Below are 23592 nucleotides of genomic sequence, written 5' to 3'. Positions count from 1 at the left end.
GTTTCTATGGAATTTCGATTGCACATTAATAGACAATAGGTCACCTTAGCACCTATTAATTGATGATTCTATAACGATTGACAACCATGAGATAAGAACAGATTTTTGGAAATTTTGCTCACCAATATTCAACATAAGTTTAATATCAAATCAGAATACTTTTTCTCATTCAAAATTTTTTATGCATTGTATAGATATTTTGCGGTTCAAACATGTTAACTGCACACAGAAATAATACATGACATAATAAATTGTATGCTGCCATGCCACTCCATACATTAAAATATTACAACCTCGTTCTTTTTATCATTCCGAGAATATTCGTTCCAGTCTGATCATTTAAAAAATTAAGATAAAATCCGATGGCATCCATATAAAGTGTGAAGTTTAGGTCCTCGCCAATCTGCATCGTGATAAAGGTCCTCTGTATTACTTTATCACCAATAAATAACCCGCAAATTGCTTTCTTAATTAGGCACGAACCGGTTTCCTTAACAGAGTTCGGAGTCCGTACCAATTTGGTACATTTCGAAAAGATTAAGGGCGCTTTGCGGTGTTGTACTTATTAAATTTTGCATCATTCATTTTAAGTCATATTTTTCTCTAATACTTCCAAACAAACTTTTTGTTCAGGCAAGGTGAAATCCATTGAAATTATTCATTTATTTTATCTTCCTTAAGAGTTTTCTGGTGTATTCTACTGTATATATTAAGCAACTATTAGAGTATATACTATATTAACTATTAGATCGGTCGGTAAGTAATTAAAATAAAGGAATTTTTTCTGTATAATTTACAAAAAATGGATATGATTCGAGCCAAATTTTACACTCTACATTTTTTAATTAGTTTGAGCGCAAAATTGTTAATCCGTAATAATCTTATGACAATATAAATATTATTATTGTAAATAATTACAAACATATTATTATATATTAGCAATATGTCACAAATTGAATGAATATGGAGTTGGATCCACCAAGGGCAAAATGCAAATGAAAGCTTAACGAATTGTAAGTATGAAACAGGCATTTTCTTGGAAATATCTTAACCGATTTAGGCTAACAAAGCTATACACAAACACACACGCTATACATAAAAAAATACAAACACGCATATTTCTGCCAGATAAACAACACGACCACATATGTCAATTACTTTTCATAAAAGTTAATAAGGTAGGTATTAAAATATACAAAAAGTAGGTACCATATTTTTACATGCGTGAATGCATGTAAAAAATATACACATTTTTTTATTTAATTTTAAACAAAACTGCCCAATCTTCATGCTTGTATATTATGCGGTACCCTAAATATATTACCAACTGAAAAATAAAAAACTTGTTGATCTGCCGGTCATTCACACCTCTCAGCGTCCCAATAAAACTCATTTTATTGCTTTTTAACTATTTCCCAAACTGCAGGTATTCTTTTGAAGCCTTGAACCGAATATTTAACATATAAAAATAACTCTAACTTCGGCACATTCCCAATATTCCTTAAATTCTTAATGAAAATATCGATGAGCTTTTATACATACCTATAATCTTAAATCGTTAGGCTGTCCACACTTAAAGACAGATATGTTAATAATTAATGGATAGAAGGGTTTATAAATGATTACCATATTCTTTTTCTTCTTTTAAACGTTGCATTATGTAATCTTTTTGGAACACCAGTTAAACAAAATAACGAAAAATAAGTAGGACCCAGTAGTAATATTACAACGGTGATAATGACAATGAACCTTAAAATAATTTAGAAAATGTATAGTGGGGAGTTCGTATATTAAGAAATAGGAATTCAGTATACCAACATTTACTGTTCGAATTTACTTCAAATATATAAATATATTTTAGGAAATTTTCCATATTATATAGAATTAATTGTATTTTATTCTTTTACACAATTAAAATTAAATTATTACACCATAGTAATGTTTACAAAACAAATGAAAAACGGGCTCGGTTAATTTATCGTTCAATGTGTGTAGAAGCCTTATCTCTGTGGGCGTTAATTACATTAATTAAATCTGTGATGATAGTGTATATAAAAATACCGTTGTATTTGTTTATTACAATCAGATACCTTCGAGTTTACGGTAGCTCTAGGAACTTTACAACCATTTATTAACCGCTGATTAATAGTTCAGATAAAAGTTGAGTGAAGCCGCCTGAATCAATTTGCATTCTAGCAAAACAAATAGGAAATTTGGAACAAAATTGTATAAAAATAGATACTGTATTACCAAAGCGGCTGTCTTAATCATCAAATTTTCTGGTACCTCCTACTGTACATTTACTAAGTGAATTATAAAACTATTAGCAGTAATCTATGTAGGTGTGTTAGATCCATTTTGTGCCAAAGCAATAAGGTTGATCAACATCCATCAATCTATCAAGCTTCGGGCCGCTGAATAAATGTGCGATTTATTAAAATATCAAATAAATCAGAAGGAAAAATATGTGTATTACTTATCAGCTCTGGCCCAAATTCTGGCCACACATAAATTTATTTATTTAAACATCCCTAAAATTATCATTTAATTCTGATATAAGTAATACATAAAATATTATATATACATTTATATTTTATTTTATGTTTGTTCTAGTTTCTAGTCGGGGAAGGCACAACAGTCGGATCTATAACAAGACGATGCGACGAGAAGATGAGAAAAAAGTTTGACATCTCAATGAAATGGGCACAGGCAGTATTGATTTTATGCCTTCCTACGTTCTCTATTTGAATTTGTTTAAAAATTCTTTTTTATGTTGCAGACACTGGCATAAAATAAAATAGGAATTTAAGACAGCACAGTTTTTTACATCAAATAAAATAAATAGGTACCAATTTGATGGTACCGTAAATGCTAAGAGTATCCACTTAATTATAAATGAGATAATCCTAAGTACTAAATTGTACTTTAATGTGCTTATACAGTAAAAGTCTAGATTCATCAGGTTGACAGACTACAAACCGCTCGTGAATATTGTTCTTTGCCCCGGGCGCAGCTTTTTATCCCAGCATTGGATGGCATTGGTTTTTGCGATGATCTCGACAAAACTCGGCGCGTGACAGCTAGCGGGCGCTCAGCTATCTCTGTCCAAACAATCAAATTACTCTATTATTTCCCCGCCATAAAGTACACTTTCACCTGACTCCGTATCGATAGACACGTAAATATTACCTGAGAAACGTATTGGAATATTGACTTTGTTAAGAAATCGCACTAATAATACAATAGTGTAGCAACTCAAAATGTGTCGAAGTTGCCATAGCAATATAATCAAACGCAAAATTCAACGCCTTACAAGTCACTAAAACCGTCATAAGGATAGTGCAAAAAATGGATAAGAGATGGCGACATAAGTCTTTATTCATGACTCGCCGACTGTCTTGACCCCACCCTTAATATTGCGTCATCTTTAGTTGCGACCAACAGTGATAGGGGAACGACGTGCCGCTTTGCGCAATATTTCGAGTTGCAGCGTTATTCCTGGATCAGGTATGTAAGATTTATAGTATTATTTTGATTTAATACATTATTGTTGAATTAAGCCTAATCATGAAATTTTGATATTTCTAGTTATTACGCTATTACTGATTTACATAAGCACGATTTAAAAAAATTTTTTATTTACGACGCTATTGTTGGTTCACTTAGTAATTTTTGACATGATACGGTTTTGTTGAATCGTAAATTAAAGACGATTTTTGTATAGTTTATAAAGTACTTAGAAATAAGTTATATTTGTTACTTTCAGTGCTTATAAATATTTAATCGAATGTGTATAAGTGGAGAAAAAATAATGCTCAATATCTATTTTATTTCATAAATTTTGACTTACTACACTGTATGTGACAAACATGTAACAAGTATGTATTAAACTGATTAAATACTTCTTTTATTTATAGATTCAGTATGCAACGTGGGCGATTACTTGTTGGCTTGGCAACAAAAACTACAGGACACCAGGAAAAAGAAAACGACGATACTTTACCATCATTATCGTCACTGGTGAGTACAAACAATGAATCTGTTAGCCAAAGAGAAGATAGTGACATTGCCAAAGAACAGTCAACACTTTCGTTACCTTCACCATCTACAAGTAATCAAGTACTTCAAGAAATTGACGTCAACAGCTCCCCGAATTTGGTCAGTAATGTTGAATCAGTAACCGAATGTAACCAAAAGAAATATTATATTTCACCATTACACTCAGACCAAAGCGACTTTGATGATTCTGACCATGATCCGCATTTTATTCCTAATTCACAATCGCCAAGTAAAACCCCTAGTTTGCTTCGAGGCCGACCAACCATCGATCGATCGTCCAGTAGTTCTTCTTCGGGAAGCTCTTCAAGGAGTAGCTCTTCTTCAAGTGGATCTTCTTCCAGTAGCTCTTCATCGAGTAGCACGGATAATAGAGTTGTCGATAACTTAAGTCCCATTGCTGGAACCAGTGGGCTGACTGCTGAATCAAATGATAATTCGGACGAGCAATACAAGTCTAAGGGTAAAAAGAGGGCACGTAAAGTAGAAACCTGGAAACACAACGTGGCCAAACGGCTACGCAATACCGGCAAAGCTTATGAATCAACTAGTAAAAAACAAGTTCCAGCAAGGAAAATGGGACCGACGTGTGGCGAAAAATGCAGGTTAAAATGTAGCTTGAAAATAAACGAGACATCAAGACTGGATATTTTCAACAAGTATTGGAATTTGGGAGACTTACGAAAACAAAGAGAATTTATAATTAGACATAGTACATCTATTAAACCAAAATACAGATACTCATCTACTCAAAATTTTCGTAAACTAAACACAGCATTTCATTTTCAAGTAAACGACGATCACATTAGAGTCTGTAAAACATTTTTTAAGAATACTCTTGCAATAAACGATAGACCAATTGCTACAGCATTAGCAAAAAAAACCGAGAGTGGTTTAATAGATGAAGAATTACGCGGGAAACATGGCAAGCAACGTACTATAGAACCGGAAGTCTATGACGGTGTAAAAAACTTTATAAATGCTATACCACGCGTCGAATCCCACTATCTTAGAGCCCAGACGTCACGGGAATATATACAGGGTGACAAGTCTTTAGCTGATTTATACCGTGACTACAAAAGTAAATGTACGGAGCAAGACTTACCATTTTCGTCTGCATCAACTTTTAATCGCATTTTTAATAAAGACTTTAATATTTCCTTCCACACGCCGAAAAAAGATCAGTGTGATTTTTGTGAATCTTTTAAAAATGCTGATGAAGATGGAAAAAATAATATTATTGAGGTGTATGAAACGCATTTAAGAGAAAAAGAATTGTCAAGGAAAGAAAAAGAAAAAGACAAAACTGCTAAAATAGATTCTACAATAGTCGCTGTATATGACTTACAAGCTGTGATGCCAATACCAAAGGGCCAAATTTCTTTATTTTATTATAAAAGCCGAATTAACTGCTTTAATTTTACTGTAAGCGACTTATACGCTAAAAATGTTGAATGCTATTTTTGGGACGAGACAGAGGGAAAACGTGGTGCGAATGAGATTGGAAGTTGTATACTGAACTACATAGAACAAATGATACAGGTTCACCCTGGTAAAGAATTAGATTTTATATTTTATTCCGATAATTGCTGTGGGCAACAAAAAAATAAGTACCTCCTTACAGCTTATGCATACGCAGTACAAAAAATGAAAGTGAAAAGTGTAACTCACAAGTTTCTGATTCGCGGCCACTCTCAAAATGAGGGCGATAATGTCCATAGCGTCATTGAAAAACAAGTGAAGCGTTTCCTTAAATCTGGCCCAATCTATGTCCCACAACAATACATCACATTAATTCAGACCGCTAAAAAGACAGGAAAACCTTATAGAGTGACAGAAATGACTTATGATAAATTTCGTAATCTTAAATTACTACAAGAAGAATGGGGCAATAATTTTAACGTAAATGTCGACAGAAACCAAGTTAAATGGCACGATGTTAAGATGCTTCGTGTTGAACAAGAACATCCTTTGGCTTTTTTTTACAAGAATTCTTACGAGGATGAAGCTTACCAAACTGTATTTGTACGTAACTCACGACGAACTGGAAATCAAACTTCATTATTTGCTAATGGTTTGACACAAGAATACACAAGCAAGATACCTCTAAGTCAAAATAAGAAAAGAGACGTAAAAGAATTACTTGACAAAAATATAATACCAAGAAACTATCGTGAAACATACTATAAAGATTTTACTGATTAAAAAAATAGTATTATTTTTGTATTTGTATACTCCACTTAATATTAAGATTACCTTTGTGATTTCTTTGAGACTGATTGAAAATAAGAAGATAATAAATAAGCACATTTTTTAATGTAGGTTAAGTAGCCAATCTGGTTATAACAATAATTAGTAATTAAGGTAAAAATAAATATGACTGTTCTTTGTTTTGGAATGTTTATTTTATAAAAAGTTGATTGAGTACAATATTTAGTTGATTTTATATCTGATTTGTTAATCTGAATTACAGTTTAGGTTTTGGAAATTTTATTTTGCAAAATGTTTAATACAAAATGCTAATGAAGGAATAGCAAATTTATTTGTTTTTGATGTTGAATTGATATCGACCGATTAAACGTCGAATTACTATTTTGTTTTGGCAGAATTTTAAAAGGTTTTTGTATAATTTCATTTTAATAAATAACAACTGTTATTGAGAATAAGAATGTTTTATTTATTCCCATACTAACCAATAATTATAAGAGGTTGTGTTAAACGTAAATAGAATACGGAAAATGACTTTCAAAATTGTAGTAAGTGCAAAAATTAAATGAAAAACGATAAAACAATTTAAAAATCATAACGTATTAAGACAAAATGTTTCAAAAACAATGACTCAACTTAAAATAATATTTTGTTTTGAACATTTTATTTAGAACTATACTGTCTTAACTCAAAATTCTTAAATAACTCTATGGTCAGTATAGTTTTTGATTACTGCTTTATAGATAATTGCTTTAACGTCATTTATACGACACATAAAAGAGTCATATATGTAGTACCTATAATATGCAACGAGTAATCAGTTTTTTGTTGATTCTGAAAAAACACCTATTTTGAGTTGCTACACTATTGTATTATTAGTGCGAAATGTATTAGGTTGTTTTTGCAACGAAGGCGGCCCTGAAGGTTTGTTTTGGTGTAACGAAATGATCGGGCGCTTCGCCCCGTGTAATAAAACGACACAATGGAACGGTCAATGTGTCTCGTGCCACAATTTCTGTTCGACCCATGGGACGCCTGTTTTTTGCTGAACAGCATTTTTTGAGTTTGTCGAAATCACGTACTCGGATGATTTACAATGACGCCATGAGCTCGACTGGATACCGACGATATTTTTTTTACATTCCCATACAAAAAGTGTAACGGTACTTAAATTAACATTGGATTTTTCAGATTGAAAGTAACTAGGTTATCAAAGATAATACTCTAAATCCAGACATTAAATTTATCTAACAGTATGCATATGCTTCAGTTCTTATCAAGTTTATTGAAATAAGTTGCATAATTAAAAAGCCATCTCGTTTGGGTGGTCCACCGGAACAAAAAAAAAGATGGATGACTTTGTCAAGTCGGCTGATAACTCTGTACTCCGATGCGCCTTTTGTTTATAAATTAATCTTCAACAAAAACTGAATGTGTGTTTTCTCGATTAAAATGTGGCCTCATATTTTTTACCAAAATTCGTAAAACTCCTCATGTGATAGGAAATCTTTGACTTATTTTACAAATAAATTTCCTCCTTTTTGCCAATATTTAGCTTAGTTTCAATTTTCTTTAATCACATACAAATCAATTCAATCTTCTTCCTCCTGGCTATTGTCCCGGTAGCATCTTCTATTCAACTATCAAGAAAAGTGCTCAGAAGGTGAGTCAAGTTTTTACAAGAAACGACTCGCATTTGCAGACCGCAGCCAGGGGGAACCTAAACCCGTATTCGATCATGGTCACACATCCAGTTGTCTGAATGTGCAAATTTCCTCACGATATTTTCCCTCACCGTGCGAGCATCGGTTAGTATTCAACCTAATAATGTACATAACTTTGAAAATAGTCATTGGTTGGCCGAGGTGGGATTTGAACCTGTGCCTTATATGCGTTTTTAACCTTACCGATTCGAACATCTACGCTCTCATAAAAACCAATTCAATAAAATACAAAAATTAATATACTTAATTTACAGCATTCAAAATATAAAATAAAGAGTAACATTTAGAGTTCGTAAACGTTACCCTATCTTATTCCTACAGGAAACCGCAACAACGAAGTTGCCCCAATGGAATTAGGGCACACTCTTAGCGAAAATTCCATTTCAACAGCGAAATACTGCACTTTAAAAGCGAACTTGACTCAGAAAAACATTTCTTGGACATTTTCAGTGGGAAAGATAAGTTATAACAGTTTCCGAGAGTTCAAAGGGGAACAAATATCAAAGTTTTCGAAAATATAATGAAAAGTTTATCAGTTTACGCGTCATTCGGTTATCGCACATAGAAATGTGTTTATGTCAAAATTGTATGCTACTATTAAATTATGCAAACATGAATCTGTGTAGTTCTAGTGATTTACAAAGGAGTGCCAGTACAACGAATACCTCGTCAAGGAACCGCCTTAAAAAAGCTTGTGGTAACAATATTAACTAACCAAATTTAATAGTCCCTGGTGCAGCCTGATAACCCGTACAAATTTAATATGCCGCGTTAAGTAGGTATTGTTATTAAAAGCGTTAATTAAAATTTGGCAATTCAAAATGTATGAAGTGCAATAATGTGTTAACCTTATCCATTTTCAATATCCGATTAGCAGAGGCGAGGTCTAATTAATGAATAATGGCCACAGATTATCTACAATAGTTGCATGCTACAAATTTATTAGCTATTGTTTTAAATTTAGCTAAATTAAATATTAACAATCCGCCCCAACATTTTAAATAATTATACTTGTAAATACAATTTGCTGGAGTGGAAGAAAAATATCTGAAAATGTCGGCTGCGGGTTTAAATTTACAATGACAACACACTTACAATCAAACATCATAACTTTTCCCTAACGAGGTAGACAGAGCCAGCAGCCTTGAAAACATTCGCAATCCACTTTTAGCGGGATGGCAACGAAGAAACCGATTGATCCGGCTAAACATTCCTTTGAGTATTATGAGTATTGGATTTGTCTATCCAGTACAGAATAAAGATATATAAAGATATATATGATAAAAGGTATGTATGTTCGCGTAAATATTCCGAAATAGTAACTAAGATTGAGAGCCTCCTTCTTTTTTGAAGTCGGTTAAGAATAAACCTTGTTTTTGAATGCATTGACTATGTTTCAATTCGCAATAAAAAGAGCAGGGTCGACAATAACAATAAAAGATGATCGAACCTACTTTTGAAAGGAGGGTTAATGTCTGAATCTGAAGCGAAGTGCCGAAATATTCATTTGCATCGTCAACAAATCATTATTGTAATTAAATTTTATTAATAACTAGATAACTTTGCGCGAGGCTTAGCTTTCGTTGGAATTTTTTTTACTCCTGAATGTTTTGTCTGACTCTGTAAATATAATCAAAAAAGGTACAGCAGTTTTTGAATTTATTCGTAACTACATATAAAAAATATAAACCTTTTTTACATTAAGTATAAGTATCCTTAAAAATTTCCCTAAATAATGATAAAATTACCTTGATTAAGCAAAAAAGTATGCATGGATCGTAGCAGAAAATTTTAGTCTCTTCATTCATACATATTATCACGTCTTTATCCCTTACAGTGTAGACAGAGTACAGTCTTGAAAAACTGACAGGACTGACTGACGTACAATCAATGATGATGGATGATTGATGGCCCAGTTGATTTCAATATACATTTATAAGTGTTCTTATCCTTTAATTTTGTTTTATTATAATAAAATATATGTTTAAAATGAACTTGAAAAATAATACACAAACGAAGTTGTTACTTAATGGAACAAGCTCTAAAACACTAACGTTTTAAACTTCAACGAGTACTTAACACATTTCGCAGTTAAAATTAGAAAGCTGTGATACTCGTATATAAGGAGGTCCAGAGCAGCGCTGGACATTTTCTCTCCCAATCGAGATGAAATTTGCATTTGCGTGGCCAAGTCCGCAGTCCACTGATTTAAATAGAGCGCACTGACTTCCATGTGGTGTGGTACAAGGCAAAAGATTTATGTTTAAAAAAAATGTGAAAAACGTCGGTATACCAAAATAATTTGGGGTAGGTATAGATAGAACCTCATCCAATATGCTCCTTGGTCCAGTTCGACGTTCAAGTTACAGGTGCCCTAGATACTTCTTGATGAGGAGACCAAGTTCTGTTTATGAAAATTAAGAATTGGGCATATCAGTAATGGGATAGTTTTGTATATAAACCTTCTTTGCACTGCTGGTCTATCATCTGCTTACCAATCAAGATACACGCTTGCACCTATTTCGATGGTAGATTGTCTGAAGGATGGACCGACTAACAGTGCAGCTTTGTTTTTGTTTTATTTATTTTAAGTATTTTTTTAATTTTATTCTTTAACTGTTAAAGTTTCTTCCCTTTTGGAAATAAACCATTACCCTGACCCGATCACGTTCCTTTTCCATACTTTCTCTCTCATATTTACGTATAATATGTCGCTATATTTCATGTCTCACGTATTTGTTTGTTCTTACTGTATCAAATTGATATTGTTAGGTCAATAATATTAGTATATACCATTCGTAGTAAAAATTTTTGATGATAATCATCAAAAATTTTTGTCAGATTCGCAAGTCACGAACTCGGCTGTGAGTAAAAATTTCAAAAAGGGCTCTGTCTCTAATATGCTCTGAAAATTGTAACCAAATAACTACTTTAAACTTGTACCACAGTGTAACATGTAACAGCTGCTCAACCTCCGCTATCAGCCATGGAGCACCTTTCTAATGCTAATGGAAATTCTCGGACGCTGCTAAACAATAGACTCAAATGATCCCTAGATGTATGTGATATCTAGAGTTTGACACTAAAAGGGCGTGTTGCAGAATATACTTACATAATCCATTCAAATCGGGGGACTATTTGTATATTTTTGCACTGTATGGGCAATACTATATACCCATAGGGATAACCAGAATTGAAAAATCATTCTCTATTCAAATAAAGTTACGTTTATTGTTTGATTTGATTTTGAGGGAAAATTTGAAGACTGCTTAGGGGTAAATACGCCTTTGCTCAACATATTTTGTATGTATTTTTCTACCACTTAAGTTATTTTGTTAATGGCAATACAGATAATTTAATATCATGAGACCGGTCTCCAGTGTTCAGTATTCCAATCTACTGCCAAAAGGTAACAAATTTACCTACTAGATAATTTTAATGTGAGGTGTAATTGAGAATTAGGCCGTAGTTACAGCTAAAATCTAAGAACGGGTCTACATTAGTCTCATAATCTCAATTAACTTTCTATCGGATTTTAATTATTTCCGGAGCTCATAAATCAAGACTAATTGAAGCGAAAACTGTAGCAAAAGCGCAAATATAAATCTTCCGCTACTGACTGACTGATAATGCAAAGCTCAAGCCGCTGCCGGGACTAAAAAAATAATTTGACAGCGAATTTTATAACTGTATAGTACAAGTCAAGCAATCCTGCTTTATCAATTGTAGTTTTTTTTAATGAATAACATAACTGTAACAATTGAATAAAGTCCTGATTGCGAAAAATTCTTTTAGAAAGATTTTACTTCTATTCAAAGTCTTAACGAACTCTCTTGTCACAGTGTTAAAGAACTCTCTGTGTTCTAGTCACAGCTGTTAGTTTTTAATGATTTTATTTCAAGATTATGTAAATCTCTTAATTTATTACTAGAGAGCGTACTTCAATTTCATAAATTTTATCTTATTATGTTATTTTAATGTCTCAGCTACAATACTGCAACTTGCGTTCAGAAGTTTTTGCATGAAAAAGCTACAAATAAACACACATCCTTAGAAATTTCTCATTTATATTATTAGTAGAAATTAGGAAAGATAGGATGTTTCGAATGAGTTCCATTAGTCAGCCTTTAAGCCATTTATAATGTGAGAGTTAGAATTTGTACCGTGTGGTTCCCGGCACCAAAACAAAAAAGTATAATGGAATAGAATCCACTTCATCTCTTTCCCACGGATGTTTTAAAAGGCGATTAAAGGATAGGTTTAAAAACTTGCGATTCTTTTTTTTAGACGATGGATTATATGTACTCGTATGTATGACTTAGAAATTTGCAAACAAATACATATGTAGGTACGATAAAAATATAACTCTCCTAATTTTATAATCGCGTGTTTAAATAACATGATTATTAGCGGAACTCTTAATTAATTGTGTAAAATAATTAAATGCAGTATATATGCTTTAAATTATAATTTTTCCCCACACACTCTTTAGCCATAATGTTAATAACAAAGTTAGTAATATTGTCTAGCCTTGTGATTTTAGTGACGGGGCGGCGGTTGAAAGGTAAGGTAATTTATTGTATAGTTGATTAAAAGAATTTTTGATTCTAATTACTTATCCACTTGCTTTTATCCGCAGCTTCGCCCGCGCGAATTTAGCGCCATCTACAAAATAATAAAGGGTTTTCGCAAATCCCAATGAAACTACATAGGTATATAGTTTTTGCCGGGATGAAAGTACCCTACGTCCTTCTCCACAACAAATTATATAAACACAAACGATTTTAAGCTTTTGTAATTTTAGTCCAACGTATATTATAAATATTTTTTTGTTTATTAAGAGAAATCTCAAAAATAACTACACCAATTTGATGATATTTGGCACAGAAACAGTCAAAACAAAGACTTTGATATTATTCCCACTGGTGCGAATCCCCGCGCAAATTTACATAGCCTATTGGGGTATAAGGATCTAATAATAATAATTAAAAATGTATTTGTGTACTTAAGTGGCTTAACTTTTAATAAATAACAGGCATCCACAATGACTACATAGATTTAGTATGGCCGGATAAATACTATTGCGAAGCAACAAAAATGTACCTTGCTGCAAATTTGATTGAAAATTTCAAGATATGGTAAGTGGTTTTGAATCTTAGTAAGTAACCATTATTTGTTGTACCAGTAGATGGATTGAAAATGAAATAAAAAATAATCCTGCTGGATGGATATCAAGAGATTTGAGTTAACTAAAAAGTTAAACGTTAACTTAAACGTTTTTTTATGTGGCTCTTCTCGGGATTGAACCCGAAACTGCAGGCAAGTATATTACTTCTGCATCAAACAGCAAAATGTCGATATTTATTTTGGGAAATAATATTACTCTTACAGGCACACTGAAGAACGATCAAGAGTCGACTATAATAATGGCGCAGTAAAAACCATAATAGTCTCAAGCAGTTCATGGTGGAGGCGTGGTACCAAATACGATGTAATTCATAACATTTTCTTTACATTATCATGATTTTATACCTTGCGGGATAGATAAAGCCAAAAGTCTCAAAAAGACTGAAGGACCGCGTTCAGTTGTACTTTTAACGTTCAGCTGTCGGCTTAATTGATGGGAATTGAGATCCAAATAGTGACAGGTCGCACATACCCAAGAAAAATCCCAAGTTTATTATTAGCCTTCAAGTTTATTATTCTTCTTTAAATTTTTTATAATATATAAATGTTTTTTTTTTCATTCTTTAACTGCCTGACTCGTTGATATACTTTTCTACATACAAACAGGGTCATATTATTATGTCATCACTATTTACTTTTACATTCCACCTTCGTAACTGACCTTTTGCTACTAATATTCTAACAAAATATTTTGTCGTAATTTATTTTTATGTTACGCCTAGATTTTCCCAAAAACTACTGACAAAGAAGAAAATGCGATAACTTGCGAATACACAAAAGGGTCCAGGTATAGTCCGGAAACTCCGACAGACCTCCTGCCAAGTACATATGAATCATATGAAGCAGTAGGTAATGCATTTTTATACAAACATCTATAATCACGTCTTTATCTCTTTCGGGATCAACAGAGCAAAAAATCTCAAAAACGCTGGTATAGACCACGTTCAGTTATGACTTATTGGTAAAATTGCGATTCAAGTAGTGACAGATTGCTAGCCCATCGTCTACAAAAAGAGAATGACTTTTACAATCTGCACGCGAAAGGAAGCAGCTAACATCACGTTTTTGTATTTAATTAATGTTTTATCAGACAGCAGCAATTTTGTCAACTTACCTATTTTTAAAATAGAATACTGTAATATTGTTGAGCGAAGTTTTTCAGAGTAATTCTTTAATATTTTATTCATGGGGTTTATGCTATATGCGATAAATATCCTTAAATTATTTGTATCAGATCTTTAGTTGAATAGGATTATCATAATCAAACAACCAAATAAGTAGCAGTCGCTGAGTTTACTTTCTTACTCGTGCTCATCGGCAGCGAGTGCATTGACTCGAGTTCGAGCCTACAAGACAAAATCTTCTGAAAGAACTTGGCTTGCACCTTGAACAATGTTGACTCAAAGGTTTTATATATTATCCGATCCGTAGAGACTTTGGTTGCGCGATTTAGTACCGCTGTTGTGGCCTAGAGACGTCTCCGTGTCCAAAATAATCTTACTATAACTATAAATTACTCGTATATGTTGTTATTATATATTCTTTTTCAGAAAATGACACTATATTTGGGGAGCGAGTTACTAAGTTTTTCGCTGAAAAAGAAGACGAACGTTCGAAGTACAAGTTGACGCTATGGGCCAAATTTGACTCCGATTATGGATACTGGTTACCTATCAAGTACGTAATAGAACCGTATATTTTTTTTTCAGGAAATATGGATCTATTATTATTTAAATGTATTACTTTTACTTGGTTATTTTAAGGTCATCTAGGTAATTTAATCAGAACAAGTGTCATTGCAGAGAAAGAGGAATAATTTCCTTATTTTGTACCAATTGTATTTTTTCTACAGCGTTAAATGAAGATATATATTTCTTCATCACAGTTTTATAAAGAAACTATAAAAGCCTAAATATTAATATCAATAACAACTAAGATCAATACAGAATTTAATAAGCTTTAATTATTTTTTTATTTCAGATATGATGAACAAGTGTACAACACCTGGTTAGGGTACATGGACCATCACGATATATGGGAGTTCTTTAATTACGAGAAATACTTTGATGATGACGTCTTTAACATATCTTCTTGTATGCCTTGATGTTTTTGTATAGAATCAAAGTTCATAATAATATTAGAATTGGGATAGTTTGTTTGTTCGTCTTTCACCTCAAAACCACTGAACTGACCTGCGTGAAATTGTTTAGGGTGTATGTGGGGTTTAGAGAAGGGCATTCCACGGGCGGAATTAATAAAATTACGATATTTTTAAAGCACAATGAAATACTATGTGTCTATGCGAAATTTTGAAAACTTTGGTTAAGTAGACAAAACATGAAAAAATTACAAATAAACAAAAAAAATTCTTGGAATTCTTCTACATTTATTGGAATTCTTTGATATTCAAAGAGAAATACTAACGCGCCTAGCTTTGAAGATAATTTCAATCCTGGAACTATTCTGGATATTCCATTGAATCTTACTATATTTTTATATTGATAATAATTATAATGTATTGCCGTGTGGTTCCCGGCACCAAAACAAAAAGAATAGGACCACTCCATCTCTTTCCCATGGATGTCGTAAAAAGCGACTAAGGGATAGGCTTATAAAATTGCGATCCTTTTTTTAGGCGATGGGCTGGCAACCTGTCACTATTTGGATCTCAATTTCATCATCAAGCCGAGCAGCTGAACGTGGTCATTCAGTCTTTTCGGGACTGTTGACTCTGTTTACCCCGTAAGGGATATAGACGTGACTATTTGTATGTATGTATGTATTATAATGTATTTAAGTTAAATTTATAGAATATAAAATGTTATTTTTTACAGACGGTTGTGTCCCAGCCCGTAGCGCTCTAGACAAGGAGGTCACGCTTATAGATCCCCTTAAAAAAGAACATGTTGACCGCATGTTTAATGCGTATGTTCATTCATACTTCCCTATTAATATTTTAAAATAAGATGTACATACACATACAACAAAACAATACAAACAAAACCAACAGTCTTGAAAAGATTGAAACGCCACATTCAGCTGTATGGGTAAATGATGGAATTAAGAATCAAATAGTGACAGGTTGCTAACCCATCATGCATATTTCAGTAACTTGGATTTTTTATGCGCATTACCGTCACCGTGTATACAAAATATGTACCGTGTTCATTTTGACCAACAAATCTTTGGGGGACAGTTGGCTCTGCCTAGCCCGTAAAGGATAAAGTCGTGATTATATGTATGTAACAAATCTAACATCACATGTTATGAAATGATGAAATCTTAGTCAGAGTTAAGTCATAAACTTATTATTACTTACATATTTTTCTATGTTTACTTAGGTATAAACAAAAGCACAATAAAGTGTACCAGAATGATCAGGAACACGCCATGAGGAGGAGCATCTTTCAAAAAAACATAAGGCAAGTGATTATTCAATTTCATAATAAGAAAATATATACCTTCATAACAGTTATACTCTTAAAAAAGAAATGCAACATATTATAATGAAATGTTGCAAAAAATAATATAATTAAAATAGGAAGAAATATCAAAGATGCATCAAGAAAATGTCCCATGATAATACTAGTTGATAACCCTTTAAAAAATTGAGTGTTTTTTTTATATTCATTTGCCACTTATAAAAAATCATTCGCAAAGAAGATATTCCCTACAAAAAGATTTTTTTATTCAATTCAATTAATCTGAAGTAAAACTCCTTGACACAGATTGATCGCCGCGAAAAATCGTCAGAACCTTGGCTACAAGCTGTCACTGAATCATTTCGCTGACCGAACCCCTGAGGAGATGAGGAAGTACACTGGCCTCGTCAGACGTCGGGCGAGGCAGCCAGGCAACATTCCGTTTCCTTATGACGACTATAAGATCAAAACTATTGTGGAGACCTTACCCACTGAGTATGATGCACGTCTTTTGGGACTGGTGACAAATATTAAAAGTAAGGAATGATTTTTTTTTGTGGTGCCGTGTGGTTCCCGGCACCAATACCAAAAAGAAAACGACTACTCCATATCTTTCTTAAGGATGTCGTGAAGTAAGGGAAAGGCTAATAAACTTGGGATTCTTTTTGTAGGCGATTGGCTAGCAACCTGTCACTATTTGAATCTCAAATCTATCATTGTGGTGTGGCCTATCAGTCCTTTCAAGACTGTTGGCTCTGTCTACCTCGCAAGGGATATAGACGTGACCATATGTATGTATGTATGTTTTTTTTAATCTCTTTTATTACCTATTAATTTCTATATACACCCATACATATAGTCACACATTCATAGAGCCAAAGGTCTTGAAAACACTGAAAGCCCACGTTCAGGTGTATGGCTAAATGATGGAATCGAGATTCAAATTGGGACATGTTGCTAGCCCATCGCCTACAAGAAGAATCCCAAGTTTATTAGCCTTTCCCTTAGTCGTCTTTCACGACATCCTTAAGAAAGATATGGAGTAGTCGTATTCTAATGTACCGAGAACCACGCAGCGTTTTAATTTCCTGAATTCTTTTAATTTTTCCTGATTTTATCAGGTAATTTATTTCATGGATATTGAATTTTATACTATATATTACATACATACATACAATTTTATCTATATCCTTGCGGGGTAGACAGAGCCAACAGTCTTAAAAAAACTAATAGGCCGCGTTCAGCTGTGTGACTTAATAATAGAACTGAGATTCAAATAGTGACAGGTTGCTTGCCCATCGCCTAAAAAAGAATCCCAAGTATATATTACATCAAAAAACATTCGACATTTGTTCCTCCTATACCAAACGCCAATTTCATATGTAAGGACCTAATAGTATCTATTACTTACCAAAATTACAATACCCAAGTAAAACACAAATAGACGGCCTCTTTGGCTCAGCGGCAGTACGCTTGTCTGTGACACCGGAGGTCCCGGGTTCGAATCCCGGTCAGGGCATGATGAAAAAAGAACTTTTTCTGACTGGCCTGGGTCTTGGATGTTTATCTATATAAGTATTTATTATAAAATATAGTATCGTTGAGTTAGTATCTCGTAACACACGTTTCGAACTTACTTCGAGGCTAACTCAATCAGTGTAAATTGTCCCATATACATATATTTATTTATTTATAGTTTATTTGGCAATAACGTACGAGTACAATGGTATAGATATTTATTTACCCAGATCAAGAGGACTGCGGCTCGTGCTGGACCTTCGCCACCACCGCCGTCGTAGAAGGCGCCATTGCCAAGAGCAATGGTGGGAAACTCGTCGCACTCAGCAACCAAGCCCTGATTGACTGTGCTTGGGGGTACGTAAAGATAACAGTCATAAAAATCTGATCAACAATAACTCATATTTCTATGGTAAATGTAATAGTTTTTTTTTTACATACATAAATACATACATATGGTCACGACTTTATCCCTTGGGAAGAAGACAGAGCCAACAGACTTGAAAAGACTGAATGGCCAGGTTCCGCTATTTGGCTTAATGATAGAATTGAGATTCAAATAGTAACAGGTTGCTAGCCCATCGCCTAAAAAGAATCCCAAGTTTGTAAGCCTATCCCATAGTCGCCTTTTACGACATCCGTGGAAAAGAGATGGGGTGGTCCTATTCCTTTTTGTATTGGTGCCGGTATAACCACACGGCACTTTTTTCATAGCCGTACAATCGACAGTAAGACATAGGAGATGGAAGTAATGTACGTATTAATGTATAATCTAAACAATTAAATATATTTATAACTACCTCAGAATATTGAATGTGCAAATAAAGAAGTGGAGTGGTCTTATTCTTTTTTCTATTACCGGGAACCACACGGCACTATTTCGTTTTTTTTTCTTAACCCAAACCCTTAAAGTTTGTCGAAATTCCTGACGTAGCTATGGTGCCGAGGGTTGTAACGGTGGAACTGACGATGAAGCCTACCAGTGGATCAGGGAATATGGCCTACCCACTGAGGAAGAGTATGGCCAATACGCTAACAGGGCAAGTATACAAAGTTGATCTCATCTTATTACAACTTTCTTTATCTCCCTAATTACGAAATTAAATCTAGTTACATAAAACAGTTCTACAAGAGACCTATAAATACTTATGTGTGGTGAAACCTTTGTAACCTGAAAAAAATTGATGCAATTTTTTCAATGCATCCCAAAAAAGACAAACATTAGCTTAATAATAAATTGATATAAGATAATATAATAATAATAATGCAATGTAGTTCTGGGTGTGTATTTTCAGAATGGTTATTGTAATATCAACAACATGACGACTACGTACAAAATCAAGGGTTATACAGATATAACTCCTAACAGTGTCAATGCTATTAAGGTAAGGCTATTTGCAAAATTTGAGAAACTCTTCAGTACATTATATAGGTGCCATGTGTCTCGGCACCAATATAAAAAAGAATAGGACCACTCCATCTTCTTCCCATGGATGTCGTAAAAGGCGACTACGGGATAGGATAAAGTTTATAACTTGAGATTCTTCTTCGAGGCGATGGGCTAGCAACCTGTCACTATTTGGGTTTCAACTCTATCAATAAGCTAAACAGCAGCACGTGGCCTATCAGTGTTTTCAAGACGGTGGCCCTTCGTCGCAAGGGATATAGACGTGATTATATATATGTATGTTATGTACATTATATAGGTGCTATACATTTTAGAATGAAGTAAAATTATTTAAATAAAATATATTACCATCAACCAACGTAGGAATACGGTTACCAAAATTTTCACATTGATTGTTTCAAATACGCGTATCAATTTATTGGCCTGTAATACAAGAACATAATTATATCAAGATTGTTTGCAGGTGGCTTTAGTTAACCATGGTCCAATAACAGCGTCTGTTTACGTGAACGATGAATTCTCTTTCTATGCTGGCGGAGTCTTCTACATCTCGGAATCCGAGTGGTAAGAAGAATTTAACCGTTTGATATTTCTTCCACCATGGTCTTATTTGAGTATCATGGAGACGCCATACAAGCAGACCCACACGCTTATCTAAGGTAAAGCCCTACCTGAAAATGTTTTCCCTGACTGAGTAGGGAATCTACTCGTATTCAAAGACTTTCATGTTAGAGAGAAGCTGATCTGAGAGTACGTTGAGTGATACTGTGGGGAATCTCTCCTCATGGACCCTAATTCTGGGTTGAGAAGCTTCGTCGATTAAACGCGACGAACAAACAGCGACCCCTTTGACGAAGCTATGCAGATTTAAAGGAAAATAGCTGAATATACATTTCAAATGACATAATTTATATTTTCCACTCGTTTCAGTCCAAATAATTCACAGAACCTCAACCATGAGGTGGTAATCGTGGGTTACGGAGAAGAGAATGGAGACACTTTCTGGATCGTCAAGAACTCCTGGGGGCCGACTTGGGGCATCGACGGATACATGCACATCTCCGCCAGGGACAATGTGTGCGGCATTGAAGCTGAACCAACTTACGTTGTTGTTTAGACTGTGTCGCTTTCAGTCATACTCTCGATTTAGACTGTGACTGACTGTATTGTTTAGACTGTGCAATTTTCCCGCCGAACTTGTTTGTCACAAGAGGATTTGAAAAAATGTAATTAATAAATTTTAGAAATACTTACGTATTCTAACGAATACGTTTATTAAATGTAAATGGGCATTTCATTTTAGCTGGCATATTTCAGTAAGCACGTGAAATTTTTATTTTTAAATATACTTTCATATTATGGCAAATGTTATTTGTAGTTTTTTAACTTGACTTCCATTAAAAATCATTAATAGGTGCTTATCGTTTATAAAACTAAGTTAATCCTAGTTCCAATGTGGCATATAAATTTGATCGTAAAAAATATAAATGAGAACATGAAATTTTTATCTGCGCTAGGCGTCTTAACCATATACAAACAATCATAATTGCATCCCTTACGGGGTACAGAACGGAACAGAGCCCACAATCTCGAAAAGACTCTACGAAAACGAGGTAAAAAGGTTTTAATAACACAGAAGCCTCATTATTTACCGTAACAGTCGTAGTTAATAAATCGTCGGCCATTTTTCTCTGAAAATAATACGGTAACCGTAGGCACCGGACGGGTGCAAAAATTATATTAAAAAATCCTAATACGGGCCTGGCGAAATTCGGAACATTTGTCATGATCATGTTAAAAGAAATGTACGAATTCAAATCTGGTTCAATGTAAAGTTAAGTATATTTTTTTTTAAATTATAATACGTGAAAAGACTACGAAATATTTTAAACATCGTAAAAAAACAGATTATAAAATCAATTGAGCACTACTATTAAAATCATGTAAATTTAGTAGATCACTTTTTTTTTAGCTAATTTTCTTTAAATTAGTTAGTTATCTCTATTCAGAGCACTCTCAACGAATTCCCACACTACATTGCCACTTCAAACAGTGAAAGTACAGTATTTGAAATGTTGGCGCATCCACTTTCGCGCAGCCCCTCAGCAGCCAATCCGATAAGGGAGCCATTACATACTTCATGCCATGTAACTACTGTTTCAACATAAAATTATAGAAAGTATTTTTTATAGAAGTTTATCATTTGGATGCGTGCCTGACTATTAAACTAGGGGCGAGGTGGTGGATCTGTTACGTAGTCCAAGTTTTTAGTTTAAATGGTCTGTGGTTTATGACAAACGACTAATGAATAATTCTCTTCTTCTTCGCCCTTTCATTGTTATTAAGGTAACATGATTACACTTCTAGAGAGGAACTCAGGGTTAGCTTTTTACATGAAAGGACTCGCATCTGACCTCCGCATGCTTTGTAAGGGAACAACGCATATGGGATCATGGTAAAAACTGCATTAGTGCTAAATGTGTTTATTACCTCAGTCACCTTTTACGACAACAATTGTAAAGGAATGAAGTGTGAATGAATCCTATTCTAAAGTGTCGGGTACTAAACGACGCGTGGTGCCGTACGCCGTAGTTAAACATTCTGTCTAAACTCCTCGTTAAATCAAAACCTATAGGATAGTTTCTCCAAAACTAATTTGCAAGTTATATAAAATGGAAAAAAAAAACTAGTCAAGATAAAAAATACAGGCATGTATTAAGATTGAACCTTATATGGTTCAGTAAAAACTTAATACGTTATTAAAAAAATAGCACATGTCCTCAGGCAGGCCCAACAAGCAATACATTCGTTGGAGCGTTGCATTTCTCTGTGTCACAAAATGTTTCAGCTATTTTCATTTCGGAGCCAGCTGAATTGCCAACATTATTTCGCTTATAAAATATTTTATTTGTTAACAAAATACATGTTTCATGATTTAAATTACGAAATTTTGTTTTTCGGTAGTCCGAATCAAACAGACGAATAAATACGAACTTACGTTATAATTTCGCGATGTACCTATCATAAATTTTGTTTATTTCAAAAATATAAAATATATTTATTTCAAAAATTAAGGTGCTCTTTGATACTTCAAAGCGAATATTTAGTACGAAATTTTAGTATACTATTTATAAATAATACAGGTATTAAACGCGCACAAGGTACCTTGATTTTATCTCGGACGTTTAGAATATTTTCAGTATAACACCCTGCTTTTAAGCATGAACTACAGAACCACTGTTTCTCAGGAAACCAAAATCCTACTTAGCATTTTTAAATGTGAATGTCTAAAACGATTACCCACATTCAATAATATTAATTTAAAACCATCTTTATCTCAAGCACGATACACGCAATGAAAACAGACAATAATTGACCAAGTCTAAGGTGCATTGTTCATTCTAAGAATTAGTCAAGCGAGCCCGAGGCTAATCATTTTATTAAGATGGTATATTCGTGGTTATTCGTGAAGAAAAACAATTCACACATATTAGGTTCTCAATTGAAAAAAAAATTGACCCCAACCTGACTGAAAAATTATAATTTTTTCCCTGCTTTTGTTATTAAAAGAAAATATTCGTTTTTTAAATCCAATACCAAGCTGTCAAAATCCACACAAAAATAGTAAAAAATTGCATAGAAATAAGATTTGTATCTTTTCTTATGAGTCGCTAAATAAACTTAAGTTATTTTATTGTGGCGGTATACTATAAAAGAAACAGTCGGATTGAAGTGATTTGCTGGAACTAGAGTTTTGTTTGGCAATATGAGTGGTTAGTGCGAGTTTTATCCGATCAAACGCGTCGGGCAAGTAAACGCGAATTTGTATGTGATTTGATCAGCGCCACCTAGTGGTAACGCGATGGCACTAATTCCATACAAATTTGTGATGACTTGCTCGACGCGTATGATCGAGTCAAACTTGCACTTACCATTATGGTTTATATGGTAGGAGTGCACAAAGAGAGGATTTTCCGTAATTCCCAAGAGAACGGAAATTATATTATAATATATATTTATGAGTTTTTCATTTTATACGGGTAAAGCCGCGGGCGTAATAATAACTATA

At 33.6% G+C, this 23592-nt stretch overlaps 2 protein-coding genes across 2 annotated transcripts; both read left to right on the top strand.

The window, feature by feature from the left end:
• Positions 1-3253: 3253 nt before the first annotated feature.
• On the top strand, positions 3254-7145 carry LOC132901780 (uncharacterized). The gene is made up of 2 exons (XM_060944307.1): positions 3254-3507; positions 3918-7145. Exon 2 carries the CDS (start codon positions 3925-3927, stop codon positions 6259-6261), a length of 2337 nt encoding a protein of 778 aa, XP_060800290.1. The 5' UTR covers positions 3254-3507; positions 3918-3924; the 3' UTR covers positions 6262-7145.
• A 5341-nt stretch (positions 7146-12486) lies between these two features.
• LOC106134496 (uncharacterized) lies at positions 12487-20879 on the top strand. Its single transcript, XM_013334560.2, has 14 exons — positions 12487-12552; positions 13024-13126; positions 13380-13479; positions 13898-14024; positions 14726-14852; positions 15156-15268; positions 16010-16100; positions 16517-16597; positions 16904-17133; positions 18346-18472; positions 19050-19155; positions 19411-19500; positions 19987-20087; positions 20454-20879. Exons 2-14 carry the CDS (start codon positions 13086-13088, stop codon positions 20638-20640), a joined length of 1521 nt encoding a protein of 506 aa, XP_013190014.1. The 5' UTR covers positions 12487-12552; positions 13024-13085; the 3' UTR covers positions 20641-20879.
• Positions 20880-23592: the final 2713 nt, after the last annotated feature.

Source organism: Amyelois transitella, chromosome 5, assembly GCF_032362555.1.
Source record: "Amyelois transitella isolate CPQ chromosome 5, ilAmyTran1.1, whole genome shotgun sequence".
NCBI classification, from domain to species: Eukaryota; Metazoa; Arthropoda; class Insecta; order Lepidoptera; family Pyralidae; genus Amyelois; species Amyelois transitella.
The sequence above is the reverse complement of the archived record's forward strand: the minus strand, read 5'-3'. Positions and strand labels throughout refer to the sequence as shown.

Excerpts from the sequence above, each read along its gene's own strand:
- LOC132901780 (XM_060944307.1), top strand. The coding sequence starts at position 3,925 with ATGCAACGTGGGCGATTACTTGTTGGCTTGGCAACAAAAACTACAGGA.
- LOC106134496 (XM_013334560.2), top strand. The coding sequence starts at position 13,086 with ATGTACCTTGCTGCAAATTTGATTGAAAATTTCAAGATATG. Across the intron at positions 14,853-15,155 it reads GGATACTGGTTACCTATCAA|ATATGATGAACAAGTGTACA; the intron begins GTACGTAATAGA and ends TTTTTATTTCAG. Across the intron at positions 19,156-19,410 it reads ATGGCCAATACGCTAACAGG|AATGGTTATTGTAATATCAA; the intron begins GCAAGTATACAA and ends GTGTATTTTCAG.